Source organism: Boleophthalmus pectinirostris, unplaced genomic scaffold, assembly GCF_026225935.1.
Source record: "Boleophthalmus pectinirostris isolate CB_2022bp ecotype Guang Dong unplaced genomic scaffold, ASM2622593v1 HiC_scaffold_19, whole genome shotgun sequence".
Classification (NCBI taxonomy): domain Eukaryota; kingdom Metazoa; phylum Chordata; class Actinopteri; order Gobiiformes; family Gobiidae; genus Boleophthalmus; species Boleophthalmus pectinirostris.
The window spans coordinates 22883358-22904983 of record NW_026571140.1 but is presented as its reverse complement, the minus strand read 5'-3'; the positions used below and the strand labels follow the sequence as shown (position 1 = coordinate 22904983).

Here is a 21626-nt window from a genome sequence, read left to right as displayed (position 1 = left end):
AGGGGAGTTTCTTTAAATAGTAAACAGTCAGTGGTTTTCACTCAGATCACCTCAGCCCAGTTGTGGGCCCACATGATAAAACTACTCTGTAATTGCTGACTGAACGTTGCAAACATTTCACTTGCTACTTATAGTTCTAATTTTAGTTTCAGGTGCTATAGATGTGTATAACAAGACCAAGAGAAAATAACGTTTTAGAAAAAAAAAATAAAACAGTACACAGTACAACTATCATTTAGACCTTTATCACTTATAAAAGCATCTCATAACTAGAATACAATACAATCTCAGCAAATGTAGCCACCTACATTTATTTGTGGAAGACTAAACTCTAAGCTCCTCTTTGCTTTGCTTAAACAGGGCTCTAAGATTTACATAGCTCATATGTAGATTCTATAAATACACATTTTATTTGGCTGCTGAAAGAATGTCCCAGCGGTATTAACATGAACAGACTCACATTTATTCCCTTCTGCACTGGTTTGGATGTATTTATGTTACCTACTACAGTAATGTTAGACCAGAGCAGAATGGATGAAGTGAAATTGAAGGAGAGAGATGGTGGGAAGGCCAACAAATGAGCAAATTAAGAAAATACGTGACTTCAATTTAAAGAAAAGTCTTGACTTCAAATATTTTTTATAAACTAAATCACAATTGGATTTTTAAGATCTGATTAACAGCACCTTAGTACTATATTATGACATGTATTACAACATTTTACACCATTTGGGTATAACAAAAGTTAATACAAGTTTGTAAATCCATATATGCATCTAGCAAATATTCTGTAATATTACAAGAGTGTCTTCTGTCTAGAACAGATTGCAGTGATTTTTTTCCCCAAACAAAAGTTACATTCGTATCACGCATCACAGTTCACACAGTATATTTCTCCTCTCCTTGCCTCTGAGTTTTGTGATAATGATTGTAGCTGCTGTACAGCTCATTGAACACCTCTCGCACTCCTGTTTGCAGCCCAGCCATCAGAAACTTGATATCCTGCTCCAAACATAGGTCCAGTATCATATAGATGCCCTCGGTCAGGTGCAGTTTAACGTCTGGTCGCAGAGTAACCTTTTAAAGAGACAGAATGACCATCAAGACACTCATTTATCACATAGAAATTAAATATAGGTTAGTTAATGTAGTTAGTTAATGAGGTTATTGAGTTAATGTTGAATACTGAAAAATATTCCTTCCTTTTTTCATTCTAACCAACTACTGTGTTTTAGTCTAGTGCTTCTCTCTCCAGTGGTAATTGCTTCGGAAAATGCTGAGTCAAGTTGGAGTCATCTAAAAAATACTTGGTGACAGTAAAGCTGTATTCACAAACCAGACATTACTCAATGTTTTAAAAGGGCCAAGGGCCAATGTCTTTTGCTCTTATATACTTAAATATTGTATTTAAACTTTATTTTACCAGAACCCACTCAGATGTACAAGGTTGAATGGCTATGGAGATCAAGATTCTTTAGATGATAGAATGTAATTTTCAACACAAAACATATGATTACGTTTTAAAATGACCAAGTGGTCTTTAACAGTTCTGAAAAAGATCAAGACCATTCTAAAACAATTGAGGAAAGGCCCAAATGTGTTTAATTCGTGTTTCTCATTTTGTATTCATTAGAAGCTGGGTATTTTTGACAACCCTACACACTGCTACTGATTTACTATAAACTATTTTTAATTGTAGAAGATGGTTACCCATCTGTAACTTGTGTACCTTCTGCAGCTCTGTGACATACTGAGCCACTATGAAGGCAGACAGAGTGGTGAAATGCTCAGATGTGGCAGCGATGTGTGAGTACATCCTCTCCACCAGCATGGAGCACCGCAGATAAACAGCACTGTCTGGATACATTGCACAAAAAAGGATAGGGGAAAATGTTGTGAATTAGAACATAAACATAAAAATGAGAGCCACCCCCAACTTCAGTTGTTAGTAGACTGGACTAAGGGAGTGTGAGGGAGTTCCATATTAGGAATAGGAATTTATTTACAGACAAAATAGCGAAATAAAAACACCAGGAGACTCACTGCAGTCATTATAAAAGAGAGGGGTGACAATTTTTCAATGTAAAGTCAATTAGAGCAGTGGAGCCGGAAGAGCCCCCATGCATGAGCGTGCCAGCTAGTGGGTTAGCTATGTCCATTTATATATACAGTCTATGGTTAATAGTCAAAAGCATCTTACCAGTATCAATAATGAATATGTAAGTAATTATATACAAATATACAAATGAAAGTTATATACGGGAGAAGTAATTGAGGGGACTGTAACATAATGTATCTTTAAGCAATGCCTTCTTAAGTTATGTTTCCTAATGTTTTAACAGGGTTTCAAAAGCATGTTTATTGCTCTAAAAATACTTCTGAACATCACTCAATACCCATGAAGTTACCTGCGTCGCTGTCTTTCCGTTGTTTTCCCTCCTGCATGATTGAAGCCACCAGGCGGTAGAAGACATTCAAAAATGATGGAGCTGCTTTGAGCATCACCTGGGGGCAGAGACAACACAACAAACACCATCAAACACCACAAACAAAAATACAACACACAAATTATATTCTCAGTAAAAGTTTCACAACTTCCAGGACATTATTGCAATTGAAATTGAAAACAGAAACCTGAAAACAGCTCAGCTGCCTTTTTTCAATTAATTCAATCCATGTCATGCCAACCTATACTCATTGCCAAGCCTTGAAGCTCCTCTGTTCTTCCTTTTGTTCTGTTACATTTTACTCCCAAGAGCTTATCTCTTTATTACACAGGTCTTACTACTCTCTCCTCCTTAATGTATTCATCTCTTGAGGATTGCCTTTTTGATTTGATTTGCTTTGCTTTTCTCACCTCACAGACATCTGATAACATTAAATGAGTCTTGCAGTTTTATTCATCACAGCTGTTTATCTGTGCATCACTCTCACATTGTCACACTCTTTCAAAACTGTCAACCAATGATCACGAAGTCAGTCATCTACAAGCAAAAAAAATCTAATTGCCAATTTACAATTTACATTATTTGGCAACATGACAATTATATGAGCCAATTCACTAGTGTACTTGTGTACTACGGTCATTAATCTTACAGTATGGACGATATCATATTCCTCCCACTTATCTTTTAAAAATACCTGTGGATGACACTTGATGATGGCAAACAACGTCTCGTGAAGTGCCGTAAAGGTCACCTCATACACAGCTGGAGCCAAGCGGTCAAGGGAACACACTGAAGTGCTCCCAGGACCGTAGTCACATGATGAGGGTTGGCGATGACCCCCTCTCCCTGCCGCAGCAAAGTAGTGACTGTGGCTACCACAGGAACAGTGAAAGGAAGGTTCAGGGATATGTCCTGGCTGGAGGATTTTACCAAGAACTGACATACAAAAGATAAAGGACATATTTGTTAATTACATCAATATTGTAACTTAAAGATCCTATGCTACACAGAATCAACCCTTGTATGCTTTAAGTCATGTTATAATGTTACTTTATTGTGTTTGATTCACAGATGTTTTACAGACATGAGTTAACCTGGTTTATGAGTCTGCTTACATCTCCAAAGATGAAAATACTCTGTTCCCCCTTGTGGTGTCCTGTAGTGGTAGTTTTCAAGTTAACAGCTACCTTTTAACTTCATTACAATCATTAGTAGAGCCTGGCAATTTTAGGGCTGAAATAATGTAAAATTACTCTAGTGAAGGTGTATGGAGTAAGAACTCAGTCTTAATATGCAGGATTTGTGTTTTTAACATGTGTGAATAAACCAACCACAACTTTAGGTATGTTTTTGATGAGGAAACATTATAATATAGATCAGAAAATAGCGTAATACGGGCCCTTTAACAGCTGCCAACATGTGCCTCAGTAAACCATCCGCACGTGGTAGTTTCCGACAAAGTAGTTACACCCATTCTGAACATGAGAACTTTTGCTCGCAGCAAAAAATAATAAAATATGAAAACAACTGAGTGAAAGTCACAATAATTATGCACTGGTTCATCTAGTGCCTTTTTGGACACTCAAAGACTCTTTACACAGCATTATTCATTCACTCCATATCTGGTGGTGGTTAGCTGTAGCCACAGCTGCCCTAGCACAGACTCACGGAAATGACCAACAACACTCACACATACCGCATTTATACTAGGCAATGTGGGTGAAGTGCCTTGTCTAAGGACCAAATATGTTTTTGCCTGTGGTCCCCCTCTATAGCACCTGATAACATTACTATTACTTTATCTGTCATGTTTGTGTTCTCTTACCAACATTGTTGATATAATCTGGGATGCAATGAGCCACAGCGCATTAAAGCAAGCCTCCGGTAATGGACAACAAAACAGCAGCTTAATGAGGATTACAGTGGAAAGCACCTCCTGAGGGGAGAATGAGCATTGGGAGTACTTCACAAATAAATTTGACTAAATCTTTACCTAATAAAATACTAAATGAATTACCCTATAGTTTCCACCTCTAAGTTTTCCCATGTCCAGTCCTCCTTTGATCATCAAGAGTATCAGGTTAAATCTTTCAGAGGAACATTTGCCCACTAGGTGGCACAGGAGCTTTTGCAGAGCAGGCTCTAGGTCATGGAGGTCAGTTGAGCTCATCCAATGTCCTAAAATCACAACAGTTTAGGTGAGACATTAAGAGATTAAACTGAAATATAGTGTGATGCAAAACAGTATGTACCTGTCAACAATCTCTGTAAATTGTGAAGTATCGTCATAAAGAGGCTATCCAAATCTTTGCTTTCCTTATTATTTTCTTGCTTTTCTGCCATCATTTCGACAGCAGCATAAAAAGTGGACAGGAACTGCAGAGAAGAAACTAAAAAGTCTCGGGGCCTGGGAGCAGTGTTGATTTCTTTGAGTACCTGCAGGCTCGAGCCCTGGTAGAGAGGCATATGACTAATGGAGTGGGTCTGCTTGTTCTCCTCTATTGAGTGCAAGGACAGCTCACAATTCAACATAACAGTGACTACATCTACCACAAAACTTCACTGATAATGCTGGACACATTTAGGCCTGCTTGGGGCTTTAGGAGTGACTTGACAGCAAGCCCAAGAGTGGTTGTGGTCTGTGTGAGTATTTGAGTCAGCAGTTCGTCCAATGATTTGCTCTTTCCCAAATTAGAGGTCAAGGTACGAGAGAAAGTACTAAGTGATGCTAGCAAAACATGGGCTGTTACAGTAGAGATATTGGCTCTGTCAGTTAGCTTGTCTGTTGTTTCCTTACTGCAAAGGAAAGAGGCAAACTGATTCAAGTTGAGGCGTACACTGCTGCTTCTTGTAATTATTAATTGGAGTAAACAATTAATAAAGGCCTGCATTTTCTTTACCAAATCGAACCAGCCTGGATTCTCTGCAGATATTAAGCTGTGGCACAAAACACTTGACACCACAGCCTGCAACAAAGTGCCACCATGAATGAACTTCAAAACACTTGGAAAGTTTGAACCTTCTAAGAGACAAATCAGAATCTCGAGAAGTCCATTTAACAGAGGACAACTCGGGTCATCCCTGTTGTCCTCTTTTGTTTGGCAGGTTGTGGAGGTGAGCATGAAGACGAGGAGGAGGAAACAAGAAGTCAAATCCTCAGAACTCATCCCATCTGGGTTTAAGACTTTTACTATTTGGAGCATGTTCAGTATGTCCTTGGTCTGCTCACTGCTAAGCTCCACACATGCTTTATCATTTGTTAAAGATGCCAATATCAACTCAACTACCATTTCTTTTTGTATCTGAGAAGAATTTTGGAAAATGTCAAAATTTCGTTGAGCTGTCCTCAGGACTTTGAAGACACCTTCTAAAAGATACTGAACTGTGCTGGAAAATAAATTAGGTATTTCTGCAAAAATGTGGCTTTTAAGTAACTGAGATGATATCAGTGAAACAGTCAGGCAGTTGGGCAGTGTGTCCTTGTCTTGTGTAGGTCTCATAAGCTGTGAACCTACAAGAACAGTGGCAAAAGAATGAAGATCTTCATCACCAAGATAGGGCAGGATCAAAGGTAAATTTGAAGTGACAAGATACCAGTATGCAACCAGGTAGGAGCTTGCATTCACAGTATATAATTGCCCATCCCATTTCTGGTCTACACTCAGACACTTCTCAATCTCATTCTCAGGAGCAATAAAGTGGGCTGCCTGATTTAAAACAGCCATAGAACTTAAATTGGGAAAGCATCGAGGGCACTGACAATATTCTCTTCATCTGTTGTAATACAAGATGTCGAAGAAGCAAAGAGCTGAATGGACTGCTGGCAATCACAGCTGACAGGGGAAAAATCTCTCCTGAAAGAAGACTTTGAATGCACTCCATTACGGGAGAAGTAGAGGTTGTTTGGCCTTGATTTGCACTTGTACCTTGATGAACAGGTTCTAGAGATGTATATTTGCAGCAGTGGATACTAAAGAGGGTGTCCACCTCCACCCAGGTGTATCTAAGGAGCAGAGTTGCATCTATTGTATTTTGATTGAACTGCATGTTTGTTTTGGAGTCCACAGTTTTCTGCCCCTTTTTTACTTTTTTAGGTATTTTTTGAACAGAGGGTTTAGTTTTCATTTCCACCTTTGCTAAATGTTGTTGCAACTCATTAATTACTTCATACATCCTTTCCATAAGTTTTTGACTTTGCCGTACCAATGGGAGAGGGGAGCCATTGTCCAGTGTTTTCAAACTAAATAAGACTGAATGTAGAATTTGACTTAGAGACATAATTTTCAGGGATGAGTCTGCATTAAATGCCACTTCATTTTGCCCATTCATATCATCTGTTGTTGTTTGTTTTGGGGGAATATGGTTTTTGATGCTGTTCAGCACTAATGAGCAGATCTCAACTGTTTGAGAAGGTGGAGTGTCCAGGAGACAGGTCCTGAGTGTGGAAAGGACCTCTTCAGACAGAAGAGGAGGTCTAGGCTGGTCCAGGGCTGTCTTGCTTATTACAGACAACAGATCTGAAAAAAATTTGGGCATCTGACGAAGCTTAGTATAAGTCTGAAGAAGACTGCAAACAGTAACCTGTAAATAAATAACCTTGTATGAGTTACATGCATGCATACAAGAATAATCCCCTTCAATCCCCATGGACATGCAGTCAAATATCACTGTGCACTATTCTAAAAAAAATACAGATGTAAATATGTAGTCTGTTAGGTAGTCTGAGAATTTAATTGACTATAACATGTGTCTGAATACTAAATCCTTAACAGGTAGTGACACTAAGTGAAATTATGGTTTATGAAATATATTTTAAATGACTGAAACTAAATAAACTGAACTGATTAAAACTGATTCTTAACTCAAGTAACACACCATTACTTAAAGGTAAAAACTAGTTCCTATCTTCATAATGACCCCCAAATTAGAAAAAAAATCTATGTTGAGGTTAACAGGTTATACCTGCTTGGCTCGTAGCACTCTTGAGTCTGTGCTGTCCATGTTGACCCAAGCCAGTGATAACAACTGCTCCAGGCCATTCTCAAGAATCATGATTTAGACATAATAAATTCTTCAAACAACGATACCATGCTGGAATGCTGTAAAGACAGATTATTGACAATCTTATCTGCACTTTTTGTCATCAATAAAATATGAACATAAAAATATTTGCATTATATTATTGTACCTTGGTTGAGCCTGTTTCAGAAGCATTTCTGCCAGGCTTTGATAAAACTTCAGTTGAACTTCTCCATGTCGAATCCTATCTGCTGCTACATTGTAGATATCACCTAAAAGAGCACTGTTCAGAAGAGAGTCAACAGCAAGTAGAGCCAAGCTCCAGCTTTCAGGCCTGCAGGGGGCGCTCTGAGGAGATGGACACTGAATGTCTGTGTTTTTAGACAAATGTGATTCTAGACCCAAATCTAAGGTGTCAATCAAACTAGCAAGAAAAAAGAAACACAACATCCCTTGCTCTTCATTCCTTTCTCCTTTTGCTGTCCCATAGCTTTCCACAAATAGTTTGAACAGCACTGACACAATGTTGGACTTTACAGCATAGTAAACTGATGGTGCACAAAAGTTCTGAACAGTCAATTTACTGAGTAAAACTGTAGTTGGCCTCAATGGGCCTTTTGCCGGTCCTGAGACTCTCTTCCCAGAATCCACCTTTGTCAGTTCTTCTTGGTAGAGAGACATGTGCTCAGGTGCAAAAAGAGCTAACTGGATGATTGTGTCAATCTTGGTACGGATATCTCTGCACATCTGCTGAGACACTGGCAGCAGTGTGGAAGAAGACAGAGCAGCTTGGGACAGCCAGTGTCTAAGAAATATCATAGGCTGGAAGAGCTGGTTGGTCACTAAAGTAAAAACCCTGTTAGGATTAGCTTGTTGACGTTGAACCGATGAGTAACATGTCAAAGCATGAAGCAAAACTTCAAATAATTTATCCACAGCTACGTTGTCTGTGGATTTAGGGTTATATTTAGACTGTGCTTGTAGATTATCTTCATGACTTATGTCAAAGTCCTCTTTGTCAGCAGAACAGGCATGGTGACTTTGGAGAACCTCTATATCTAATTCATGGTCAGACTTTGGTAACCTCGAAAACTGCTGCAATTGATGACAAGCCAGTGATATGAGCCTAGACAGTAGAGAAACCATCAGCTCGTACTTTGTAGTGAAGACTGAACAGAGAGCAGGAGTGGATAAAATCCCCTGACACACACTCAGCACTGTGGACAGACCCACTGAGGCCACTGCTTCGGACTGTCCATGATCTTGAAGACGATCAAGCAGCAGCTGGAAACAGACAACCGTACATCAGTGTCAATGTATGAGCTACTTATTAAAACTCTGGATATCAACTGGTGCCTCAGGAACCCAAATCTAATACGTCACATCTCAAGAACTGTTAAAACATGCATCACACCTGTGCCATGTTGAGTCTCAGGCTCAGGGATTTTCCCTGCTTGAGGAAAGAGTGAAGTTTTCTGCTGTGAAGCAGATCATCAAGGTAATACCACAGGCCCTCCAACACATTTTGTGGAAAGTCCACTTTCTTATTGTACCAGCCAGTCAAAGCATGAGTGCACCAATCCAGCAGGACCTATAAACAATGAAACATGTATATATTTTGACAATAAGAGCGCACGCGTGTGGTTAATAATTCATACTTACCTGCTCTTTGTTGGGCAGCAGACACTGTGAAGAAATCCAGGCAAAACGAGCGAGCTTTATCTTATCTTCCCATGGAGTCTGAGCACTTTTCAATTTCAGATGAATACCCGAATAAATGGCAGCCATTGCTCCCACCAGGGCTGAAGTGGTGTGCGATAAAATCAAATTATTATGATTGTTCTGGCAAATAACATGTGAATCACAGCAGATGAGTAGTTGTCATGCGATATGATATCAAATTCAATGTGCTAACAACAATTAGCTCCTGGTTTAATATACAATTTTAAACTTGAAACTGTGCGCAAGCATAAGGTTTACAATTAACAAGACGTTTCTATTACGGATTACAATTAGCCCTCATGTGTTCAGATAGTTAATAACATGAGTAAGCCAAAATAAGACAGAAAACGCGCTTTTTACCTGCACGTGTGTCCTGTTATTACACACGATGAACTTTTACCTTTCACCCTAAATCGCCAGACAAAACTAACCAATAATCGATGTCAAAAAACCATCGTGGATTTTTTAAAATGTATGTTTTTTAAAAACATACTCTTACTCTCATAATAATTTAGTCTACACATGCAATAATTTCTTGTATTTTTTTCAGAACTGTTAAATCACAATAAGATTTTAATATTTGTGAGCTGACCAGACCAGCAGACCCTATCGCTTACTCTGAGTGTGATTGCTCATGGCTGACAAAGTTGCTTCCATCACATCACCGGTCGTTAATTTAGTCGTCCGAGGAGTCGTATGTGGACAACTCCTGAACCAGGGTCACCTTTTTCTTATTTATGATGATGTTATGTACCATATTAATGTAATTTATGATTAACTGAACATATGTTTTGTGATATTTGGCAGCTGTAATTTTATCCGTGTGGTAGTGTTTACAATATATTAACCCCTTAGACAGATGACAGTGCCAGGGTGTTGTAGGGTGTATGTCCGCGGAACACTGATAAGAGATGCTGCTGACACACGGCTGTCAGTCGCAGATAATAACGCCCTGAAGTCGACAATGAACTGACGATGGGTGCAGACTAACTTCGAGTCCAAAATATAGGTGGACCTGCGGGAAGTAGTCTTAACAACGCCTACGCCAAATCCAGCACTGTCACTAAGGAAATACTTTGTTATTGTGTGGAATTGTTTTATCTCTGGAAATGCGATTTTTAATTCAATGGACCAGTGGAGTGTGTTTGTCAAAGTTGAAAGTGGGCAGCTCCAGACGGTTATGGCTTGACCACCGCCTAAAGCTCCCCGCGACCTTTTGCAGGAAAGTGCCGCTGTCCTCCGCCTGGAGCCAACACAGAGGTTCCACATTCGTCTGTTTACACAGGACTGCCCCCCACACACCTGTTGCCTTTACCAGATCTTTTGCACAATATGAATCAGAGAAGACTGATGGAAAACCTGACCAGGCAAAATCACTTGTCCCAGTGGAAGATGTCAGAAGAATTTTAAAACTTGCCTACCCAGAGAGATGGAAACTTGCAGGTACCCCTTCAGCTTCTTTGTAAAAACAATTAATATTTGACCATGTTATTAACATTCTTACAGTATTTAAAACTAGGTTCAGTCATCCAAGATGTCCTTGTAAACTATAATATAGAGTACATAGTTGAAATAAAATTTGTTTTCTTTTATTCACACAGCTGCTGTAGGTTTCTTGTCCATCTCCAGTGCAGTCACCATGTCGGCTCCCTTTTTCCTGGGTAAAGTCATTGACACTATTTACTCCACTGGCTCAGACACAGAGACAATGGCAGCATCGCTCACATCACTATGTCTCATGCTCACTGGGGTGTTTCTCTGTGGTGGAGCCGCTAATGCTGCCCGAGTGTACCTCATGCAGACTTCTGGTGAGTTAGCAGTCAAAATTATTATTAGAAAAATAAGTCTATGGAAGTAAAAATAACAACACTACCTTTAATTTGTGTTTGACATTATTATTGAACCATCTAAAAATCATCTTTTATCACAACTTTTCCATTAATAGTTTTATTTTTTATTTAACTTGTTAACAATACTTTACCACAACCACAAATTCAAACATATGATTCATTAATACTTATCTCCACAGGCCAGCAGATTGTACGTAATCTCCGCGACTCAGTCTTCTCCTCCATTCTGAGGCAGGAAGTGGCCTTTTTTGACAGGAATAGGACTGGGGAGCTTATCAACCGCCTCTCTGCTGACACTGCTGTGGTTGGCCGTTCAATCACGGACAACTTGTCTGACGGCTTGAGGGCCGTTGCTCAAGCAGCTGCAGGTGTCAGTATGATGGTGAGCACAATATATTCTTATTCATTTATTAGTTATTAAAGGGCCCATCTTACGCTACTTTCAATGTCACAAGAGTCATATAATATTGAGTCTTATGTTTAATAGATAAAATATGAGGTATTTTCTCTTATCATGTAAAGAGTGTGAAAAAACAGGTACATTTCATTCACACAAGGAACTACCAGCAACAGTAATGATGTAACACGAGGATTACTCAACCCTACATTGTGATTTGTAAAGGTGGTGTAAATGTCTGACAAGGAAGGAAGCCTTTAAAGGAATATCTCACTCTTCCTTATTGTACACTATACTACCCAAAAAAAAGAAAACGCATATTCCCCAAGATGATAAACATGGATATAAAGATATGAAATGTGTGTGTTTAGGGACAGAAGGTTTTCATTTTCTCAAATAATGTGACACCCATCATCCTGTGGGAGAGCTGAATACGATAAAAATATTCAGTAGACTTGTCCAATTGCTTGATTTGATTTTGCTTGCCCTTTGCTTGCATGTGATGTAAGTGATGCAACTCTGATTATAAAGTGTTATTTTATGTATAATGATGATGTTTTCTTTCAGTTCTATGTGTCTCCAAGTCTCACAAGCTTTGTGTTGCTGATCGTCCCTCCGGTGGCAGTCCTTGCAGTCATTTATGGCAGATATCTTCGCTCAATCTCCAAAAAAACACAGGATGCACTAGCGCAGGCCACACAGGTACCAGATTTATTGTAATATGTTTGTTAAACAGGATTTCATCATTGAAATCCATTGACAACCCAAATAGGAGACTCATGGGAGACTCATTCTGCTTTCTGACAGTTGTCTTGAGCACCAAAACACCAAATTATAACATTAATAAGTGGGGCATTATGTCTAATGATTTTGTAATTATATTGTGTTGTATAATTGTATAAATGCTGATTTATTCTTATTAGTAAAAGCTATATTTGAGTTTGAACATGTTAATCTCATATTTTATAATGGGGATAGGTCAAGTTTATGAAATTTAAAATCACTACAGTTCTACTACAGTTCTACTACAGTTCCTTTAATATATTAATTACAAAGAGAATATGCAGTTTCAGTATTGCTTCATCTAAGGATAATGTACTGGCTCAACAGAACTGATTAGACACTACAATGACTGTTTCCTGTTTATGATAATTATAGAAAAGCAGCTGGTCCCAGTGTGTGATTTGATCAAAAGAGCAGATGGAGCTGTTTGTTTGCTTATTACAGTAATAACTAGGGCTGCACGATATGGAAAATATGTACTATTTTTGATTATTACATTTTATATTACAGGAATGATATTGGGATATCTTAATGTACCCCTTTTATATTTGATATGTTTTGTCCATTTAAAATAAAATGTACATGTCTTAATTTACCAGTCAAGATAAAAATAAAATACTGATCCAAGACCAAAACAAGGCAGAAGTATGAATTAATAGGGAATAAAGTCTGCCTTTTTTAGCGTTTTATATTAAGTGTATATAAAATGCTTTATTGCAAGATCGATATTTTGGCTCTAGTCTTAACTACAAAATAAAGTAATTACAGTGTGTGTGTGTTTGAAGTTGGCAGAGGAGAGAATCAGCAACATCAGAACAGTTCGAGCGTTTGGTAAAGAGCTTTCAGAGGTCGTCACATACTCCCAGAAAACTGACCGTGTTCTCAGTTTGGCCAAGAAGGAGGCAGTGCTCAGAGCTGGCTTCTTTGGGGTGGTAAGCCTGTCACATAGCCTATTTTATAAAAAGATTTAATGCAAAACTCAACTTCTAGATGGCCAAGTCTGCAGTCTGTGTGAATGTTATCGAATTTCACATGGTATCATAAAGTCAATCTAGTTGTAGAATGTTGTAGAATGTAGATCTTGATTAATCTTAAATTTTATTTTGATTTTAATTATTTACTAAAAAATAAATAAATAAATAAATAAAAATTACCTTTACTATTCTACTGACAAGGATTTGGTCTAAATAAGGAAACTGTGTGTGCATGTGTTTCAGACTGGCCTCAGTGGAAACATCATGATCTTGTCCGTGCTTTATAAAGGAGGACTTTTGATGGCCAGTCAACACATGACGGTGGGGGAGCTCTCCTCTTTCCTCATGTATACGTTTTGGGTCGGCATTAGTGTTGCAGGTGATGGACATATTATTGTAATATGGTATGGTAATGGATTTCACAATACTGAGGTCCAGTGATTATTTGACCCTGTCTGTTTTTTAGGCCTCAGCACTTTCTACTCTGAACTGATGAAGGGTTTTGGAGCAGGGGCAAGACTCTGGCAACTGCTGGACAAGACCCCGGAACTTCCTTTAAATGGTTCAGTTTAACTTGTATTTATTATTTATTTATTTTTTATTTAAATTTTGTAACTCCCCAGACGCTAAGAACCAAAAAAGCTTGGCTGATAGGGGTGGTTTACTAGTTCTTTATTTTGAAGCAGCAATTTAAGCACTTTGAGCAGTTAATACACATACCACACACATGCCATTTTAAACTAACTTCCTATATTATTTCTCATTTCTCTTTGGCTAAAGAAGGTGCAGATTTTTTCTATGTTTACATTTAGAATCCATGGTCTAAATGGCAAATCTCTTTTTATCCACAGAAGGCCTAGTCCTGGATGAACATAAGATGAAGGGCCGTCTGGAGTTTTCAAATATCACTTTTGCTTATCCCACGCGAAAGGAAGCGCCAATCTTCCAGAACCTTAGTCTGCTGGTCCCTGCAGGCTCTGTCATGGCTGTTGTGGGGCCAAGTGGCTCGGGAAAATCCACCCTGGTCTCACTGCTCCTCAGGCTATATGATCCTGATGCTGGTGAGATGTGTCTTGTTATAAATCCTCTATTACGGTTTAATAGAGCTGGGGTACATCACACTCATTTGACAGAGTGACACCAGCATAGAAGTTTTAATCCAAGCACCATATAGAAAACTCTTACTGCTGTAAAGGACGTCGCTACATGATACTATTAACAGTGGTGGAAGGTACAAAGGTAAAGTACAGACACCTACAGAAAAATCCCGCACACCGTCTTACTTGCAAAGTACAGACACCTAAAAATGTTACTTAAATACATTTTACAGTGGATACTTTTTACTTTTACTTCACTATATTTGGGAGGAGGTATCTCTACTTTCTACTCCACTACATTTTTAACTGGACAGAAAAGTAAAAGTATTTCATTACTGTTTGAGACCTGCTAAAAATGCTGAGAGGTTTATTTTAACACGTTTATAATCTGAGCAAACAAAAATATATAGATAGAAACAGAAAGAAAAACACAATAGATTCAGTTGTTTCTACTGAACAAATTCAGCACAAATCTATCAGAATGAACAATTTTGAAGCCCTATAAGACCTCAAAATGTGCACAAAATACTTTTCATTTTTGCTCTTTCAGTGCATTTTTAAACGGGTACTTTGATACTTTTATTTCAGTAGATTTTTTCATGTGATACTTTTACTTTTCTTGAGTATGTGTCTGCTCCAATATCTGTACTTAAATAACAAAACTGAGAACAACTTCACCATTGACTATTCATCTAATTTGTGGTGGCCTAGTGGCAAAATGGTTAGTAGCAATGTTACACCCTCCAGCTTTCTAAGTGTACCTCAGTGTACAATTAATTTCTTTCCAGGGGTTGTTACACTAGATGGCCATGACATCAGAGATCTCAACCCCTACTGGCTACGGAGTAACATAGGAACAGTAAGCCAGGTAACAATGGTCTCTCATCGTTCAATCTTTAGTCTAGTTTTTGTATGGTTTGTTTTTAAATACATTTTTTCCAATTCTGTTTATTCCTCAGGAGCCTGTGCTGTTCTCTTGCTCAATCAGAGACAACATAACATACGGTGCTTCGGAGCCAAGCGCTGTAACAACAGAAGAAATCTATCAAGTGGCCAGAGCAGCAAACGCATATGATTTCATCCAGGCCTTTCCAAATGGTTTTGACACCGTAGTGGGAGAGAAAGGAATATTGTTGTCAGGTAAGAGACAGTCACATAGTTTTACTGTTAAAGTTTTTAACTGTAATGTGGTATTCAATGTACTATACAGATATGTGTTTTAATGTGTCAGTATTTTCACTTTTTAGGTGGACAGAAGCAGAGAATAGCTATAGCCCGAGCACTGCTTAAGGTAAGTATTCGTGTGTTGTATTATATTTTAAACCTTCACCACAAAAATCCAATTACTTTAACCATTTTTATTTTCTTTCATATAAGTTGAATTTTAACGTCTTTTCCTTCTTTACCCAGAATCCCAAGATCTTATTGTTAGATGAAGCTACAAGGTGAGATGTCAATACAGTTCATCTTTGCAGTTTTGTTATTCTGTTATAGTGTTACTGAAGTCTTTTGCCCTGTCCTTAGTGCTTTAGATACAGAAAATGAGTTCTTAGTTCAGGAGGCCTTGGAGCGTTTGATGGAAGGTAAAACTGCTTCCTGTTTATTCTGATTCTGATCTCACTTTTATGTTTCATTGACATTATTTTTTGGTCTACAATCACAGACTGTATAATACTATAATGCTATTTGTATTTCACAGGAAGAACTGTCTTGATCATTGCACATCGCCTCTCCACTATTCAAAGTGCTAATGCTGTAGCTGTTCTGGACCAGCAGCGTATTGCAGAGGTCGGCCAGCACACAGAGCTGCTCAGTAACAGGGAGGGACTGTTCAGGAGACTGATGGAGAAGCAAGCGTTTTTACAAAAAGAGCAGAAACGAGCCCTGAGTTAAGAGTCTCAATACAAAACATGTATTTATGATGCTCCTATGTGGTGCCACCTTTTACATGACAAATAACATCTGTTAACAAACAAAAACTAGCTTTAAAACTACCGTGGACAAACTTTGACTACTGGAGATTGTAGCATTAGTTGGAAAACACAATACGCATAGAAACAGTCTATTGTGGTTTCAAATTAGGATTCGTAAGTGTTGACAATTTTAAAACTCAAGGCGTGAAGTAAAGTCACTGTATGTGCCATTAGTGAACACATGATTGAAATACTATTTTCTTAATTTATAAAGTATATAATGATGCCTATATATTTGTGATGTTAAAACTTGCACTGTTTTGAGCGTTTTTAGATATGTAGATAATGTAACTCAAGCAGCTATGGTTTATTATTCAGTTGTGTTAAACAGGACTAAACACTATTTTGATAATATGCTTGAATACAGTATATCACAGATTTATATGTACAGGCATATTTATGAGAAAGTATCCATGCTAAAGAACAATGACATGTTTATTAGATAGTCCTGTGTTTTTTTACTCTTACTAAGAAGAGTAGAAATGCAGGTCAAAATCATTTACAATCTGTGAGTTAATAAACAGTTTAAGTGGTGCTGATAATTTTCCCAACAGGTTTATTTTTATTGGGGATTATGTTTTTTATTTAAATTAAAAAAGGCTTAAAATAAAATAAGAAGTTAATTTAAACCCTATAAACCCGAGAAGAAAACCTTTAAAGTGTACTCTCTCTTTCCTCTTTGACACTGGAACAATAAATTGTGAACCACAATTAATCCATTTTAAAAATGTTTAAAGGTGCTTTTTCTATTCAAACTATTTAATGTAGTCAATAAAGAAGAATCTCAATATGTATGTCTGTATAAATGCAGCCTGCAAATTAATTAATAATAAAAAATAGCAGAGTTTAGTGTTTAAAAGTGTGTTCAATCGGTACTTTTTCCATGTGGTGAATTTGCCTTTAAATTTAGACTACTGTAGTGGGATTAGATCCAATGTATCCGACTGCCAGCAGGTTGTGCTGTTGTTACTGCCAGCAGTGCTCTTCCACTGTCTGAATTCATACCTATTTTTAGGTTTGCTCCACAGTCTATGCAGCCATGCTATTTGAGGATTTGTGATAGTGCCCCCATATGACCTTTAAGCGAATTTAATATATATGTTTCAATGGACATTACAGTCCTCCTATGTTGATCATTTCAAAGAATTTATTTCTACAGTTTGATGATTTTTCTTTAACACATCCACAAAACAATAAAGCCAAAAGGTCAGCCAGTCTAATTATTGTTATTGATATCTTTCCTTTTAACTGTATTCTTTTTTTTTTTTTTTTTTAAGTAATGATTTTTTTTTTTTCATTGTCATTGTGGACATGTATTATTCATAACAATCATACAGTCAGAAAACACAATATTTCAGTTTCTTCTGCTGACTTGGCTTCTACTAATTTCAGTATGAACACTGCTCTTAAGAAAATTTGGCACATATCTTAGTTGTTGAAATATGTGCAAAACAGTCCCTTGAACACAATTGAAATTGAGTATTTACGTTCTGCTAATCATGTAATACATTTATCTCCTTGACCCTCCTTCAGCTTTGATGAAGACAAGTTCACTGCATATTTGATGACATCATTCCTTGGATTAAGAATTGCTGTCTTCTTTCCAGCATAAACAAAATCCAGTGGAAAAATGTTGAATGCAGAAACTGTAATTCATTATCTCCAGTGACTACAACACTGAACCTCAAGCAATGTATTATTTCTTTCTACTTCAAGACTTATACAAAAAGGTATATTACCTGGTGAGGCGCATATGCTACATTCTCAAAACCCTGCAAAGATATTAAAAAGGCTCCTAAAGTCTGAAGAGCTATCTGCGGTACAGTCCCGACACTATACAGTACAACATAGATTTGTGGTGCCACCTGCTTCACATGCCCTACCCTCCTCCCTCTGCTCTCTCCTCCCCCTTGCCCTCTCTGACCTACCCTCCTGCTCTTTCTCTTCCTACTCCCGACAACTGCAATGGTCCCATTTACATTTTAGGTGTTTGACAGGCCTGGGATCCAAAGAGGCTCACAACAAGTGCATAAAAGTAGCTCAACCTTGCTGCCTCCCTCCACCACCCCCCACAAGCGCATAGCCATGCCTCCCTCTCACTATAGCGCCAATATTAGACCAATACTGTCAATCAGCTATAATAGTTATTAATGCATGCATTAATTGTTTACTTCCAATTAAAACTGTTCAATTTGAATAAGTACAGTACATAATTTATAACACTGGCTTTTAGCACTTTCCCAGTAAGCATAAATCTTCAACTGATAGTACATATTCATGCTTAATCTTAGGGCTATGCACATCTTGCCATGTGAAAAAGAGTGGATAACAGTGTTTTCAGGACAAATGTCATTCATTATAGCAGTCAATCAAAAAAATATAAACTCTTAAATAAACCTGATGTGTTGGTTGATTACACTGATGTGTCAGTGACATTTGTAACACATGTCTTGAGGAATTCCAGTTGTCTTCATGTGTCACCTAAGTGCTCCTTTGACAGTTGTAAAACCTGTGATCATCCAAACAGTCGGCTATCCATATCTTCTAGAGTGATAAAACCCTAGCACTGCTGTCATATTTTACCAATTCAAATAAAGTATTATATTTTTGGGATGGGCAAAAGTCCTCAAGATATCAAGAAGCTGAAACCCATTATTGTTATTGATAAACAAAAGTACTGTGATGCTGTTATTTTCCCCTACCCTTTCCAAAGCATATGTTCCCAGTTTCATACATTTGTGCCATTCATTCATTATTGCTCTTTCGATTATCTCATCAGAGTGCCTCAGGCAGTCAGGCCCAACCCATGCATTCATTCCCCAGTCCTCCATGTGCAGAGCTGCCATGCTTCTTCTCTCCCTCCTCCTTCTGAGTTATAATTAATCCAACTGCTCCTGTGACAGAGCAGAGTACCCCTGCAGATAAGGTGTCAGCTGTTGGCTGTTTCTAAGCGTCTTCCCTTATTTATTCAGCAGAGGGGCATGTGTCTACAAGAAGAAAAAAAACATGCCTCATAAACCACGAGTTTAAGACTGGTGATTTCAAAGTATTTCTTAAAGTTACTTTTTTAATTGGTTCCAAGCACATTCTCTAAGTTATTTTCAAAAGTAACTTCATGTCAGGTTACATTTGAAATTAAGTTAGAGAGTGTGTTTTTATAAGGCTACAATTACAATGTTATTTTAATAATAAAATGCACAACGTTTTGCATTTGAAAGTACACTATTAAGACAATATTTAACTCCCTCCAATTTAACTCCCGAATTCCACACAAAATGTTACTTATATAATATATCTGGAAACTGCAATGTCCATGTTGTTACCAAATTTGGCAACATTGCTGTTAATAATATTCTACATTTATTTGTCTGCAACAGTTCAGGTAGGCCTTTGTAATTGGACGTGACTGCATCTTATTAATCAAAACCTTAGTTTATCGTGGGCCAATGCATTTGCCTCATGTGTTAATTGTGGTCGCAGCACCTGTCAGTACACTAAATCTAAATCAGTTGAAACAGCAACTTCTCGTTTTAAGGTGGGATATGGCCTTCTAGCACCAAAACTATCACCCTGCTTGGTGGCAACTGGTGTCTCCCCTAGAAACCCCCAGCCGACCGTGCAATCCTTATACGGCTCTCGAGGTGGCATCGCGAGGCTCGAGGGGAGGTCAAAGCGACAGTGCCATATATGGCACGCGCTCTCTCCTCGACGGGCGCGCGCGGACGCACCTCTGATCCCCCTCTGAAGCTTGATGGATAGGGCTCCCTGCTTCCTTCCGAGGGGCGCGCCTCCTTGCCCACCTCGACCGGCCAGTTCCTAATATGGCAGAGGGCCGGGATGGGGGCCAGGGCCCAGTGTTGTCAATGGTGCAGCTTGAGTATATAAGGGGCAAGAGCAGCAGCCAGGACGGTAGCTGGTTCAGCAGCAGCACTGGTTGGGTCTTTCTCTCCGAGCCGCAGACACACACCTAAGGTAAGAGCCAAAGGACCGGTCTCCTCTGAAGACAAACGCCCGGGTCAGTTTAGGCCTTGAGCTAGAGCAGTAGCGGGGCTATACGGGAAAGAAGAAGCAAAACTATGGGGGACTGCAAAGCTTCAGACGGGCTAGTGGACACCTCCAGACGATGGGCAACAGATTTTAGAAGAAGCTACCATAGAACTTATTGGTTAGCATGAAAATCTATGGAAGAGTATTTTCAATACTTTGATACTTTAGAAGACTAAAAGAAAAACTGTGCTTTCAGCGTTCTCAGCAAAAGTAGATCTTGAAGAAAAGGATGCGTTAATTGGTTGATATTGAAGTTTAAGACTTAATCTGTTAGGGTTGAAGGACCAGATATATGTGAAACAAAAATAATAACACATTATGTTTGAATTATGCTTTGATTTTGGTTATGTGTATGACTAAATGCTAAACAAGAGAATCCAGCTGGTCCATGATCCACTAGTGCGCCATGCGTCATGCGTAAAAGTGTTGTCACTGTGCCACGACAAGATTCTAGCAGGAAAATGTGATTTATTTGAGAGAAATAAATACAAACAAACAAGAGGATGATAGTTGGCGAGTTAGTGGGCGTTTTTAGAGCTTAGACCAAGAATTTTACAAAATAGATGTGTGACTTGATGTAAATATTTCCCTCCATTATTTTTCCTAGAAGCCAACATGTGTGACGACGATGAGACTACCGCCCTTGTGTGCGACAACGGCTCTGGCCTTGTGAAGGCTGGCTTCGCCGGAGACGATGCCCCCAGGGCCGTGTTCCCCTCCATCGTCGGCCGCCCCCGTCACCAGGTAAGCGGCGGACAGACACGCACAACAATGGATTAGAAAGTAAATTAATTTGAATTTGGGGGGAGAAAAGCAAGAACCTATACATCTTTATTCTATTCAGTCTCAAATAGGCTAATAACAAACTAAAAATATATATTTTTATCAAAAACAGGCAAATAACCATCGCTAATATATTGCTATTATTTAGAGAGCGAATCGAATTTAGAGAGGCATCGAAATTGTTGCTAGAAGGCAATTACGTTATATTTTATCACAGGTCCTATAGTAGTGATTGTCCGTGTTTTTGACAGTAAAGGATACACTGTTAAAAACGTCACCTCATGACTTAACTCTTCATGTGCTCTTTCCTCCTTCAGGGTGTCATGGTCGGTATGGGTCAGAAGGACTCCTACGTCGGCGATGAGGCTCAGAGCAAGAGGGGTATCCTGACTCTGAAGTACCCCATTGAGCACGGTATCATCACCAACTGGGACGACATGGAGAAGATCTGGCATCACACCTTCTACAACGAGCTGAGAGTGGCCCCCGAGGAGCACCCAACCCTGCTCACTGAGGCCCCCCTGAACCCCAAGG

At 38.7% G+C, this 21626-nt stretch overlaps 3 protein-coding genes across 3 annotated transcripts; 2 read left to right on the top strand and 1 right to left on the bottom strand.

Annotated features, from left to right (window-relative positions):
- Positions 1-229: 229 nt before the first annotated feature.
- urb2 (URB2 ribosome biogenesis homolog) lies at positions 230-9614 on the bottom strand. The gene is given in 16 exon segments (XM_055154462.1): positions 230-1077; positions 1730-1857; positions 2409-2505; positions 3142-3227; positions 3230-3383; positions 4273-4383; positions 4465-4625; positions 4700-5005; positions 5008-6181; positions 6183-7028; positions 7410-7497; positions 7499-7546; positions 7636-8750; positions 8881-9057; positions 9129-9268; positions 9549-9614. Coding segments are annotated over 15 exon segments (4815 nt in total). The 5' UTR covers positions 9255-9268; positions 9549-9614; the 3' UTR covers positions 230-879.
- A 234-nt stretch (positions 9615-9848) lies between these two features.
- abcb10 (ATP-binding cassette, sub-family B (MDR/TAP), member 10) lies at positions 9849-16990 on the top strand. Its single transcript, XM_020938827.2, has 14 exons — positions 9849-10631; positions 10790-10996; positions 11218-11420; positions 12003-12137; positions 13004-13150; positions 13436-13571; positions 13659-13754; positions 14044-14253; positions 15078-15157; positions 15249-15429; positions 15537-15580; positions 15700-15734; positions 15814-15872; positions 15989-16990. Exons 1-14 carry the CDS (start codon positions 10298-10300, stop codon positions 16180-16182), a joined length of 2061 nt encoding a protein of 686 aa, XP_020794486.1. The 5' UTR covers positions 9849-10297; the 3' UTR covers positions 16183-16990.
- A 3103-nt stretch (positions 16991-20093) lies between these two features.
- LOC129409153 (actin, alpha skeletal muscle 3-like) lies at positions 20094-21625 on the top strand (the record flags this gene model as incomplete). Its single annotated transcript, XM_055154312.1, has 3 exons — positions 20094-20234; positions 20917-21053; positions 21410-21625. Coding segments are annotated over exons 2-3 (345 nt in total), but the record flags the coding sequence as incomplete, so codon positions are not given.
- Between the last annotated feature and the right edge of the window lies 1 nt (position 21626).